This window comes from Paroedura picta, chromosome 2, assembly GCF_049243985.1.
Source record: "Paroedura picta isolate Pp20150507F chromosome 2, Ppicta_v3.0, whole genome shotgun sequence".
NCBI classification, from domain to species: domain Eukaryota; kingdom Metazoa; phylum Chordata; class Lepidosauria; order Squamata; family Gekkonidae; genus Paroedura; species Paroedura picta.
The window spans coordinates 79,635,555-79,648,816 of record NC_135370.1 but is presented as its reverse complement, the minus strand read 5'-3'; the positions used below and the strand labels follow the sequence as shown (position 1 = coordinate 79,648,816).

Here is a 13,262-nt window from a genome sequence, read left to right as displayed (position 1 = left end):
TCAAAGAGTTGTTGTCAATGGTGTTTCATCAGACTGGAGAGAGGTGAGTAGCGGGGTACCTCAGGGCTCGGTGCTCGGCCCGGTACTTTTTAACATATTTATTAATGATCTAGATGAGGGGGTGGAGGGACTACTCATCAAGTTTGCAGATGACACCAAATTGGGAGGACTGGCAAATACTCTGGAAGATAGAGACAGAGTTCAACGAGATCTGAACACAATGGAAAAATGGGCAAATGAGAACAAGATGCAATTTAATAAAGATAAATGTAAAGTTCTGCATCTGGGTCAGAAAAATGAAAAGCATGCCTACTGGATGGGGGATACGCTTCTAGGTAGCACTGTGTGTGAACGAGACCTTGGGGTACTTGTGGACAGTAAACTAAACATGGGCAGGCAGTGTGATGCAGCGGTAAAAAAGGCAAATGCCATTTTGGGCTGTATCAACAGGGGCATCACATCAAAATCACAAGATGTCATAGTCCCATTGTATACGGCACTGGTCAGACCACACCTGGAGTACTGTGTGCAGTTCTGGAGGCCTCACTTCAAGAAGGATGTAGATAAAATTGAAAGGGTACAGAGGAGAGCGACGAAGATGATCTGGGGCCAAGGGACCAAGCCCTATGAAGATAGGTTGAGGGACTTCGGAATGTTCAGCCTGGAGAAAAGGAGGTTGAGAGGGGACATGATAGCCCTCTTTAAGTATTTGAAAGGTTGTCACTTGGAGGAGGGCAGGATGCTGTTTCTGCTGGCTGCAGAGGAGAGGACATGCAGTAATGGGTTTAAACTTCAAATACAACGATATAGGCTAGATATCAGGAAAAAGTTTTTCACAGTCAGAGTAGTTCAGCAGTGGAATAGGCTGCCTAAGGAGGTGGTGAGCTCCCCCTCACTGGCAGTCTTCAAGCAAAGGTTGGATACACACTTTTCTTGGATGCTTTAGGATGCTTTGGGCTAATCCTGCGTTGAGCAGGGGGTTGGACTAGATGGCCTGTATGGCCCCTTCCAACTCTATGATTCTATGATTCTATGATTCTATGATTCCATTAATATTGCCACAATATGGTCCTTTTAGCTGTCAACAGTCAATAACTGTGCTTCTACATTTTAGACCAATTGAAACTTCCAAATTATCTTCACATAAACAGGGTGCTTCAGTGACAAAGCTTGTAGATATAGCTTTACTTTCCTTGAAACCAAAGGTGTGCTGATTCTTATTTCCCAGCAACTGGTTCCATAGTGCAGTTCTCCTGGAGTGAGCCTGTTTCTGGGAGCTTTGGTCCTTGTTTTAAATGAATGGCCTTGAGTGTGAGGTCTTCAACCCTATCCCTGGGGATAGCCCCCTACAATCTGAACAGCACTGTTCTGGTTAATAATTCTCATATCTGGGCCATCTGCTTCTTTTCTCCTTTCCTTAAGCATCACAATTTTTAAGACTTTGACAATGGTAATATCTCTGGCTGTACCATCAGGGACATACAAGAGAAGGTGTGTGGGGGAGGGAAACAAAATATAATTTTACAGGCTAGAGAATTCCCTGCATGCCAGCACTATGCAGTGCAATACAATTCAGTTTAATTTTGTAGTGTGTCATACACTCAATGTTGCTCCCTAAACGTATTATTGAGCTTGACAACATGACTCAAATTGTAGAAACCAGCAGAAGAACAGAAAAACAATGTTGTTCTGCTTTCTTTCCATTTTGCTCCAAGTTCATGGGAGGCCATGCTAACACATTTCCAGAGTTGTCTCCAGAACAGAAGCAATAATTTCCCCAAATGAGAGTGTCTTAGAGCAAAGCTAGCTGTGATAGCACCTCCAGGCCACATTCAGGGATGCCAGTGAGGACATTTTAAAGCCTAATGGGAAAGATTTCATAATGCCCATTGTGAGTAGGCTCACAGTGCAGCAAGACCAGGTACACCTTGTCTTGCCGTGGACTCAATCAGGATCAGGCCCCTGTGACATTTTTAAAGCACCTGCGTTAGGCTTTAAAATGAGAGCAGCTGTTCCAGGTTCAACCCAGGAATGCCACCTTGCCTAGTTTGGCCCTGAGAGTCTGTCAACAGAAAGCTAATTTTCAGGCAACTGGAATATATTGTGTACATTTGCATACACCCAGTATGCATTGTCAGATCCTTGGGAAGGGAAAGTATCACCAACCTTTTCTAGTTGCCCCTGGCTCTTGCCCACCCTCTCCAACTTTAATAGATAAAACTTTTCACAGATAAAAATAGTCACGGACTCAGAACACAAATATTGTCGTTTGAGCATAGCCTGCCTACTCCATTCCTACATCATGGGCTAGATCTCATTCTTTCAAGACTGGATTGTCCTTCTTTCCCTCGATATGGTAAGAAATAACAGAGGGCCAGGGTCTGCAGGAAATGTCCATTCAGAAATATCTGCCCCCATGATAAGAGGCGGTTTGACTTGAAACCTCCAAACATGTTGTAAGTTGTGCCTGACCCCCCGGAGTCATTTTATCACGGTACCTACTACACTTTCTCAAAATTCCAAAGGCTCAGCAAGGCTGAGGAAAATCCCAGTTAGACTGAAATAAGCTATCCTGCTATGGCTTTCTGGAGCAGGTGTATTAAGTTGCTGACTGTTACATTTCCCTTTGCATTTAACTGGGTTGATTAACAGGTTGGTTTTGCTTTGAAATTTATTATCTGTTTTTCAGCCAGTGAAGGTTTCACTGATTTTTGGTGTAGTGGTTGGTATAGTGGTTAAGAGTGACGGCTTCTAATCTGGCAAGCCAGGTTTGATTCCCCACTCTTCCACATGCAGCCAGTTGGACGACTTTGGGCTCATCACAGGCCTGATAATGCTGTTCTCACAGAGCAGTAATGTCAGGGCTAGGGTTGTGTGCTTTGGCCGTTGAAGCAGCCATTCCAGCCCAAAGCAGCCATCACCACAATGCAGGGGGGAGGGGTGGCGCCAGCGCACCAGTCGGCGCACGCACACAGGCGCAGAGCTCTGTGCCTGCATGTGGGTGCTGGGTCACACATCGCCACCCCTCACCCTCATGCTGCAGCACTGGCTGCTTCTAGCTGGAATGGCCACTTTGGTGGCCGAAGCACACAACCCTGGTCTGGGCTCTCTCAAGTGCAACTACCTCACAGGATGCCTTTTGTGGGGAAAGGAAGAGAAAGAGATTGTAAGCCGCTTTGAGACTCCTTTGGGTAGTGAAAAGTGTGGTTAAAAACCAACTCCTTTTTTAAAAAATCAATGAATGCTTAATAAAATGTTTGATATCACAGTGACCTTAGTAGTTTTTAGCAGAACTGCTGCTCAGACAGCAATATTTGGATAGGTATGTAATTGTGGGAGTGAAGACTCCAGGAACATCAACCTGTGCACACCAATAACATTTTTTTTATTCTAAATGGCAAAATAGATATAGCCATTTAAGAAAGTATGGTAGCACAAAAAAAGAAGGGCTTTTTTTGTACCCAAAGGAGTCTCAAAGCGGCTTACAATTGCCTTCCCTTCCTCTCCCCACCACAGGCACCCTGCGAGGTAGGTGAGGCAGAGAGCTCTGAGAGAACTGTGACTGGTCCAAGGTCACTCAGCTGGCTACATGTGGAAGAGCAGGCAATCAAACTTGTTTCTTCAGATTAGAGGCCACCACTCTTTTCACAACACCAAACCTCTGTGGTAAATAAGAACAGCATCTGACCTACCTTCAGCTCCTCAGGAAAAGTAACAGCTTGGTCTACAGCAGTGGTTATCAACCTTCCTAATTCTGCGACCCTTTAATACAGTTCCTCATGTTGTGGTGACCCCCAACCATAAAATTATGCAAGTGTTCTTTCACAGAAATTAAACCAAAACTGACTAATGGCGTGAAGATCATGTTTTTTTCTGGGGTTTCTCAGTTCAGTTTCTCTTGTCCCGTTGAGCTGTGGCACCACCAGGAGCGCCTGGCGGGAGACTGTACTGCATTGGAGGCACTGCTGGAGCAGCTGGTGACCACGCACAGGAGCCTGCAGGAGGAGCTGCAAGAGTGGCAGTGACCCCCCTGGCCAAGCTGCTCTCCCTGCCACGACCCCTGTGAAAGGGTCGTTTGACCCCCAAAGGGGTCCCGCCCCCCAGGTTGAGAACCATTGGTCTACAGGAATGCCATGTCATCCCAGAGCAAAGGCAGGGTGGCCTTCTTTATCCCATTCAGCGTTCCTATACTTTCCAATTTATGTGTTATATTTTTCTTCTCGAGAGCATAAAGCCATCTAACATTGGCTTCTATAAAAAGGAATGAGGTCCCTCCACCCCTGATCCCTTAATGCATCTAAATTTTCCCTTACCCCTCCTGTGCTCCACCAATCTGATAGGGCCACACAATTTTTGTAGCTTCTGTACAGGAATTTTGTAGCCTAAAAATCAGTTGTGAGAAAGTCCAGAATATTTTGGATACAACAGGAAGATGAGGAAAACCAGATGTCACTGTGGCATAACGAACAGGCCAGTTTGGTGTAGTGGTTAGGAGTGCGGACTTCTAATCTGGCACGCCGGGTTCAATTCTGCACTCCCCCACATGCAGCCAGCTGGGTGACTATGGGCTCACCATGGCACTGATAAAACTGTTCTGACTGAGCAGGAATATCAGGGCTCTCTCAGCCTCACCCACCCCACAGGGTGTCGGTTGTGGGGAGAGGAAAGGGAAAGCGACTGTAAGCCGCTTTGAAACTCCTTCGGGTAGAGAAAAGCGACATATAAGAATCAACTCTTCTCCTTCTCCTTCTCCTTCTCCTTCTCCTTTTCCTTCTCCTTGGTCTGCAAAGCAGGTCCTAAAGGCTCTTTAGAATACAATCTGAGATCACAAGCTGCCAGTCAAGTGAGCCAGTGAGATGCCCCCAAGGAAGCCAGTACTCCTTAGTTTAAAGCCAAGATCAGGGTCAATTGATCATTAAGACTAGCAAGGAAAGGCTCTTGCTCCTTCACTCCTATCTTTGAAAGGGCAGGGCTGTGGCAGATGGGGCAGGGCCTTTTTCAAGGCCCTGTTTCTCTACTAGCTCATCCCTGACTAAGAAACATGTCCCCTCTCCCCCCGCCAGGTTGCCTTGTGGTACACACAGTGTTTAGGCATTACTTATCTGAATATATACATACAGAATTTATACATGAATGGAAAGTGAAGGAAGGGGTTGAGAATATTACCAGATGGTCAAAAACATTGTCCGGACATAGTTGTATCTGCTAATATGGCTTCAGGGCAGCAAGCCTGTATGCAACTTAGGTTTCTCACACCTAGTTCTCTAATCTCACCGTCTCTGTATCTCTCCTGCCTATTATAGCAACCTGAGCGCTACACTCATTCCACATGAAGATGAGTAGATAACCACTGAGATGGAGGCTCCTGTGCCTCATAATCCTTCTTTCCCTTGAGGCTGTCAATATTATTTATTTATTTGTTTGTTTGTTTGTTTGTTTATTGCATTTGTATACCACCCTCCCTTTAGGCATGACCTCTAGGCCTGGACACGATGATCTAATTTTAGGTGATAGGGATGGTGGGAGAGAAATAGCAGCTTTGTTCTCTCCCAATATGAAGTTGAATCTACCAGTATAAAGCCTTTCTGATGGCACTAGACTTAGCAGAAATCTGGATTTCCTACACTCAACACCTCAAAATAGAGGATGGGACTATTTAGAAAAAATAACTGGTTGTTTTGAGACATCAGGTGTCCTTTCTTCTGCATGAAGAATGCCCTTCAGATGAAGTTTGTTAATCTGAACGACTCATAAGAAAGAGGTCCAGGCCTAGGATTCTTTACTCTGTATAGAACATAAACAAATTGGTTGGTAGAGTGAAGTGACTAGAAGAATCATCTCCTTAATTTTGGTTTATCATTTTTAGTTCCTACCTTACCTGCACCCTTTCCATATAATTTCCCTCGTACTCTTGAGACCATGCCCCTTCATTAGCTGTCAAATCCCAGCTATGCTTGTCTATGGCGTCTAGTCCCCCAGGATCTGTTAGATGAGAGGAGGTCAGTGCTGCCAGACTGGCTGTTGAGATGGCCTTGGTAATAATGGCAGGCTGGCTGCCAGCAAGTATTAATTTAACTGGTACTTCCAACTCTGTTGAAGCAAGTATGCAGATCAGAGCCAAAAGCTACCTGAGGAAACACCAGAGAACGAAGGGTAGACTGATCCTTTCTGATAGCTCCCTGAATTTCACCAAAGCTACAAGCAAGAAATTCAAGAGTTGTTTCTGTTATCCCACTAAGTGATTTTGTCTAGAGAAAAGGCATCACTGGAATACAGCAGACAAGGTAAAGTGTATGGAAGAAAAGAGGACCAATAGGAACTGAAAGGAAGACAACTCTAAGAATTTCAGACCTCTGAAAGAGTGACAAATGATTGTACAAGCTATCCTCTGGCTGAAGTCATTCCAAGGATAAAAGAGCTCTTGCCTTAGGGAAGGAGTGAAAGGTCTGGGCCCAGTAGTGGCTGTTCACTGCAAGCTGAAGATACATTTAGTCTACTTCAGATGGAATGTCGTTCCATGAAAACTTGTGCTGGAGTTGGATAACCATCCTTTCTTCTTGGCCAATCTCATTCCTTGCTGCCCAAAGAACATATTACAATTGCTGGGGTGGGGGGGATGGTGTGTAACATCGTCACATTATTGTTTTCCCCATGAGTGACAGCTACCAAAGTGGAATAGGTGGTAAAAAAAATGCTAATATGATAACATGACCTTTCCCCCCCCCCCCAAATATCACTCCGATATCACTCAGGCTGGAGCCTTCAGTCTTCTTGACAGGCTTCTTCCAGCACCATATGCTGCACATCCAAATGGTTTCATGAGTAGATAATGATGTTACTCATATTTACAGGCTTCAAATTGTTTCAACAACCAAAGCTTGAATTTTTTCTCAAGGAGCTTACTTTACTGATCTAGTTTCCATATCCATAAAGTGTCACAATTGATGGTATCCCAGCATCCTCCAGCTTGGAAGATTTTCCTTCCTGGGGCATCCAAGAAGAACATGGTGTTCTAAGACTGTGCTCTATTCACAAGTCTCAGCAGCCCAGAAGGGGCCCTATTCACATGAAAAGACAAATGGATTGAGGCTGTCATCTTTACTCCAGAAAATATAAAAGGCTCATGCTAAGTCCAGAGCATCCAGCACAGATAGAACAGGTTTTTAGTAACCAGCTTGGAAGATCTGAACTATCCATCCTCTCATTCAATGGCATCACAAGAGTAATATTTCAATCATTTCCATGTTCCCATTATGTATGCCATTTTTGTTCCCACCCCATGTGCTGTAATTTGTTCTGAAAGAGAAAATGAGCCATCTTTTCCCCTTCTCGTCTTAGAATAATTACCCAATAACCAGCATGGCATCGGGGGGGGGGGGGGCTTTCTTCTCCCTTTACTTGGCCCCAATCTGAATTTGGGCTTTTTATGAGTAGGAATGTCTCACTGGAATCTGATATAATGCACAGAATTCAAGTGTGCTGATACTAAGCGTGCTAATGCTTGTACACTGTAGTTTCCAGCTGGCTGCCATGTTTGCATTATAAACCCCAAATATTTTTAGGATGTTTCTCCTTCAGTTGAAGAATTTACCCCCACAGCCTTATGGTTCTACTACTCCTTTTCCTTGGAGTTTTTTGCTTGCTTGTGGATAGCAGGCAATTTTTGAAGAGTCCTTAAAGACAGCAGCCGGTGAGGGTTTCTTAAGGTCTTTCAGGGACAAGAAAAGATTCAGGGCAAGCTGCCATAGAGGATGAGATTAAAAACTGGAAATTATTGACCTTATTGTGAGAGTCAACATAGACATTTAGCTTCCTTGTGAATCACAGATTCCAATCTCCACCAGGCACTTTAACTTTCCATGAGCCCTTAGTTTAACTCAGCAAACAGACAACATTGAATCAGCATGGATTCAACACATCTCTGCCTCTCCCATTCCAGTCTCTTATCAGCTGTTGGATCCTAGGCCGGCTTTGTGGTGGCACTGCAGAGCTGAGTTGAAATAACCAATGCTTCTAGCATCCTCTTCATTTATCATAAGCATGAGAATACATAATGCTTGAAACTCTGTATTCAGGAAAGGGCAAGTGCTTCTGTAAGGTATGGCAGTAGTCTTAGGCAATCTTGTGACTAAAAAGCAGGACTGTACTTGAGCTGAGGAGAGATTTATGTTCAGGGCTTTTCAGAGAGACCAGCATCTCTTCCACCCAGCAAGCAGCAGAAAAATGAAAAGGACAGATAAACTCCATGATTGGTCCTCATTGACAGAGTCCAATTTGAACTGGGGGGGGCCAATCAGGTAGGGAGTGAATTGTCTGCATGCAATTTGAACTGATTAGCCCTCACTGGCAGAGTGCTTTCTCCCCATTGGTGGAGTCTGGGGGTGAATCAGGATGGTCATCCATCAGGAGAAAGAGCTTTTAAGTACATCTGTCCTTAGTTAAGCAGAGACAACTTAGAAGCTATTGCTTACCTCTGGCATAACATATTGCCAGCTCTGGGTTATGAAATTGGAAAGTTTGGGGATGGAGCCTGGAGAAAGTGGGGTTTGGGGAGAGAGGGGCTCTCATCAGGGTATAATGCCATAGAGTCAACCCTCTAAAATTGCCATTTTCTCCAGGGGAACTGATTTCTATAGCTTGAAGATCAGATATAATTCCAGAAGTCACCACCCGGAGGTTGGCAATTCTAAGCATGATGACTGATCCTACCTGTTTATAAAGGAAATGCTACAAAAACCTGAAATCATAAACACATTTACTTGAAATTAACATTACGCTACTTTGGGATTTAACTTCCATTGAAGAAACTGTTGTAGGATTCTGAGTTGACCTGCTTGAGATTGCTAAGTCACCATGACTTCTGATTTTCCACTATTAATATTTATTTGTTATTTTATTTCATTTTGTTTATATACTGCCCTCCCTCTCGGTTCAGGGTGGTTTACAGTGAAAATTGAGAAAATGAAGATACAGTATAAGTTCTTGATACAATACACAAGTATTCATGAACCCACAATATATATATATATATATATATAGCTTGCAACTTAACAGTTTTGACATTACAAGGCAGCATAACTTTACAGATTCTGCATCTATGTAACTATTAACTGCAGTAACTGAAGTTTTCCAGACTTTGGAAGTGTTTTCAGATTCCACTGAGTTCAGGCTGGTGGTGGGAGGGGCCCGAGTCTCTAGTTTTGTTTTCATTGCCCCCCGACCGAAGGCTTGGTAGAAGAGCTTCATTTTACAGGCCCTGCAGAACCACTTACATAATGTTTCTTCTCATGGGACACTAAGAATGCCTTTACAGATGGGGCAGGTAGTGCTGGCAGGCTTTCCCCATATGCCTGTCCCCCTGCAATAAGGAACAGCAGATAATATGCCCAAACAAACTTGTTCAAATTTGGCGTAGTGGTTACGAGCAACAACCTCTAATCTGGTGAGCTGGGTTTGATTCTCCATTCTTCCACAAGCAGCCAGCTGGGTGATCGTGGGCTAGTCACAATCCTGTTAGAGCTGTTCTCACAAAGCAGTCTCTCTCAGAGCTCTCTCAGCCCCTCACAGGGTGACTGTTCTGGGGAAAGGAAGGGAAAGTGATTGTAAGCTGCTCTGAGACACCTTCGAGTAGTGAAAAGCAGGCTATAAAAACCAACTTTTCTTCTTCCTGTTTACAGATATTACTGGCTTGGTACTGGATTGCGCTATTTAAAGAATATAAGCCTCTATCAGTACATTGAGGATTGACATTAAAAATGCATTTATGCACAGGCTCACAGTCATAGCTTTTGGATATCCCAGTGTAAATAAAATATCTGTATTGAAAGTGTATTTCTTGGTTATGAAGACTGTGGTCCATTCCGCACGACTTAAATGTAGCCAAAGTCTTACCTTTGGTAAACGCTATTAAATCGACGTTCCGCATGACGTCATACACAATCTGCAACACTCCTGCAAAAATCACTTAGTTGTAGTGCTTTTCGGGAAATCTGGAAAAGTGGATTCCCCCTGAAAAAAACGCTACACTTCTGAGCACAAGCTGCAACACATCCGAAAAAGACATGTGCATTCACAATGTAGCGGTAGAAAGAATGTCCCTCCCCCGAACTTCCGGAGAAGCGATTGCCATTTTTTTTCCTTAGACCGGCGAAAGCAACGAATGAGCGAGGCTTCTCCGGCTAAAGTCCCTCCACAGAAGTGCTTAACAGTAAAACAAAGCTCCATACTGCAAGTGTCTTTAAAGTTCCCAAGCACAATACAGCTCCCTGTTCGACACTGCCCATAATTTCAGCCACAAATGGCGCCCATGGGGGGGGTTTACTTGAGGAGCATGTAAACAATTAAGAACCAACTACTACACCAGCAAAAAAGGTCATTCTGAAACAATGATTGAACAAATATTCGTTGCAACTGGTGTATTTGCGTGTTTAAAAAACAGTTCTTAAAGGGAAAGGGGCTTTTCAGGAGCACAAATACAACATTCCATTGGCTGTTCTGTTTGATTGATGGCCAGGGGTGGGAAGAAGCGCAGAAAAATATTGCTTCCTTTGCTGCGATTCCAGCAAGACCGGAAACATGTAGGGAATGAATACAACGCTACTGGGACTTCTATATTCCACTAAAAATAAAGGTATGCAGAATGACAAAATTCCACTATTTAATATAGCGTTTCTGCATTCTGAAAACATTTGGCAACATTGGTCCTTGTGTGGAATTCCCCTGTATGTATTTGTATTTTCTCTTTAGGGTAAGCACTTATAGTATATTTTTCATTAGAAATGAAATTTACTCTAAAGCAAATCATGGTGCACCAGCCTTTATATCTTGGCTATCCTTTGATTCATGAAGTTTCCTCACTGACAGTGAAGAAACTGTGATGACTCCTTTGTTCCAGTATCACCAGTTTAATTCTAGTGACTAAGGAAATGGAACAGACAAGGATGCTTTTTCCCTCTGTCCACAATTCCAAGACATAGTGATGTTTTTTATGAGAGATAGCTCAAAGACACCAGACCAGCAGTGCCCATGGAAGACCACTGGAGGCTTCTTAGGTTTTTCATACATAATCAGTGGAGTTCATTTCCTAATCCTATCATTTGGAGGTTATTGTGAAGACATGAACTATGCCTGATGATCAGAGGGGGGGGGGGAATTAACTAGGAGGCTGGAGCAGTGACTGAAGATAGTGAGGTAAAACATTTCTGAGATGAGTGGCTTCACACTCCAATAACGAGAAGCAGAGAAATACTGCTCTCAGTATAATACATATTTCCTGTCCCTCAGGCTCACACCCAGTTAGGCCTCTGATTAAACAGACTTTGTAGTAAGCATATCTGCTCTCTGCCATATTGATCCAGAGCCCACCCCCCTTCTGATACATACTTACATGGCCAAAGAAAAGAGGTTTTTTCAAGTGCTGTTTGTTACAGCAAATGGTTTGGAAAGGCCCCAGGTCTTAGAAGGGAAGAATCATGGGCTTTTCTCCCTGTCAGAATCTCTGGCTAGATAGGATGAAATGGGTTGTAAAGGGAAATGTTCTCTTTGGGTACTTCAACATAAAGCATTTGTAGGTAATAAACCATGAGAAATACTCCCTGATTATTCCACTTTAAACCAAGGTAGGCAACTGTCTATCCGTTTCATATGCTTGAAAATGCCTATCTACAGAAGATGAATCCTCCTCATTAGAATCTCATGGCTGCCTTTTTCCGTTTTCTTTTCATCCACAGCTCTCTCCAGGGTCGGAAGATGATGAGGGACATGACAGCTCTAGCCGGGAGAACCTAGGCCGAATCCAATTTAGTGTTGGATACAATTTCCAGGAATCTACCCTGACTGTCAAAATATTGAAAGCTCAGGAGCTGCCAGCCAAGGATTTCAGTGGCACTAGTGATCCTTTTGTCAAAATTTACCTACTTCCAGATAAAAAACATAAGTTAGAGACAAAAGTGAAAAGGAAGAACTTAAATCCACATTGGAATGAGACCTTTCTCTTTGAAGGTAAGATGGTCTCGGGTATGGGGCACTGTGGCTTTAGGCAAGTCACTTAATACACCTGCTTTGTGCTTCAGTTCTTGCCAAGATTCGGACTTGACTGAATGGTTAGCATCACCTCTACCTGCCAGCTGTGTTAACACTTATTTTTATTGACAGAAAACAAGGGCAAGTATTAAAACATGAATGTGCTATTGATCCATTTGATCCGATGTTCCAGTACTAACCATTGGAGGCAGTTATCACTTCATGGATGTTCAATATATGGAGTACTGTGTTCAGTTTTGGGCACCACAACTGAAGAAAAATGTAGAGAAACTGGAGCATGTCCAGAGGAGGGCTACAAAGATGGTGAGGGGTTAGGAGACCAAGTTGTATGAGAAAAGGTTAAGGGAGATTGGTCTGTTTAGCCTGGAGAGAAGGTGACTAAGAGGTGATACGATAACTATCTTCAGATACGAAGGGCTGTCATATAGAAGATGGAGCAGAGTTGTTTTCTGTTGACTGAGAGAGTTGGACCAGAACCAGTGGGTTGAAATTAATTCAAAAGAATTTTTGGCTAAACATCCAGAAGAAGTTCTTGACACTTAGAATGGTTCTTCAGGGGAACAGGCTTCCTAGGGAGCTGGTTGCTCCTTCTTTGGAAGTTTTTAAACAGAGGGTAGATAGTCATCTGACAGAGACGCTGATTTTATGAACTTAGGCAGATTTTGAGTGGGTGGGCAGGAAGGGATGTGCCAGTTTTTGTTTCTTGTGACCCTTCCTTGCATACCCAGGGAATTGTTGATTTCCAGTGTGGGATGGTAGGTGAATTTCCTCCAGGCCAGGCTGGATTATGGAGATTTTTGGTGGGGAGGACCATTGGGGAATGAAATTGGAGTCATTGTGGTTAGGCAGGTAATTGTGAGTTCCTGCATTGTGCCGGGGGTTGGACTAGATGACCCTGGAAGTCCCTTCCAATTCAATGATTCTGTGATTCTATATTAGGCTGCTGGTAACATTTGAAAAGTCTGCTAAGAGGGTCAAACTACATCTAATAAAGTAACAATTTAAGTACTTATTAGATGATATAAACATATTAAAATGGCTTTAAAATTATATACAATTTTTTTTTCAATATCACTAAAACATTATAAAGTTGAACTTGGGTGCAGCCAACTCACTCCCTACCTGATTGGCCCTCCTTTGGGGGTATGCCAGCAATAGGGAGAGAGCAGTCTGCCAATGAGGGCCAATGAGGACAAATTGCACTCTGCCAAAGAGAGCCA

The 13,262-nt window shown here is 43.5% G+C and overlaps 1 protein-coding gene across 8 annotated transcripts in view; it reads left to right on the top strand.

Annotated features, from left to right (window-relative positions):
- Positions 1–13,262, top strand: part of SYT7 (synaptotagmin 7) — a 284,642-nt gene that overhangs the window by 239,855 nt on the left and 31,525 nt on the right. For all 8 annotated transcript variants that reach the window (XM_077321148.1, XM_077321147.1, XM_077321149.1 and 5 more), the window contains one exon: positions 11,730–12,000. In XM_077321148.1, coding sequence (XP_077177263.1) covers positions 11,730–12,000 — 271 coding nt within the window. The remainder of the gene's footprint in view (positions 1–11,729; positions 12,001–13,262) is intronic.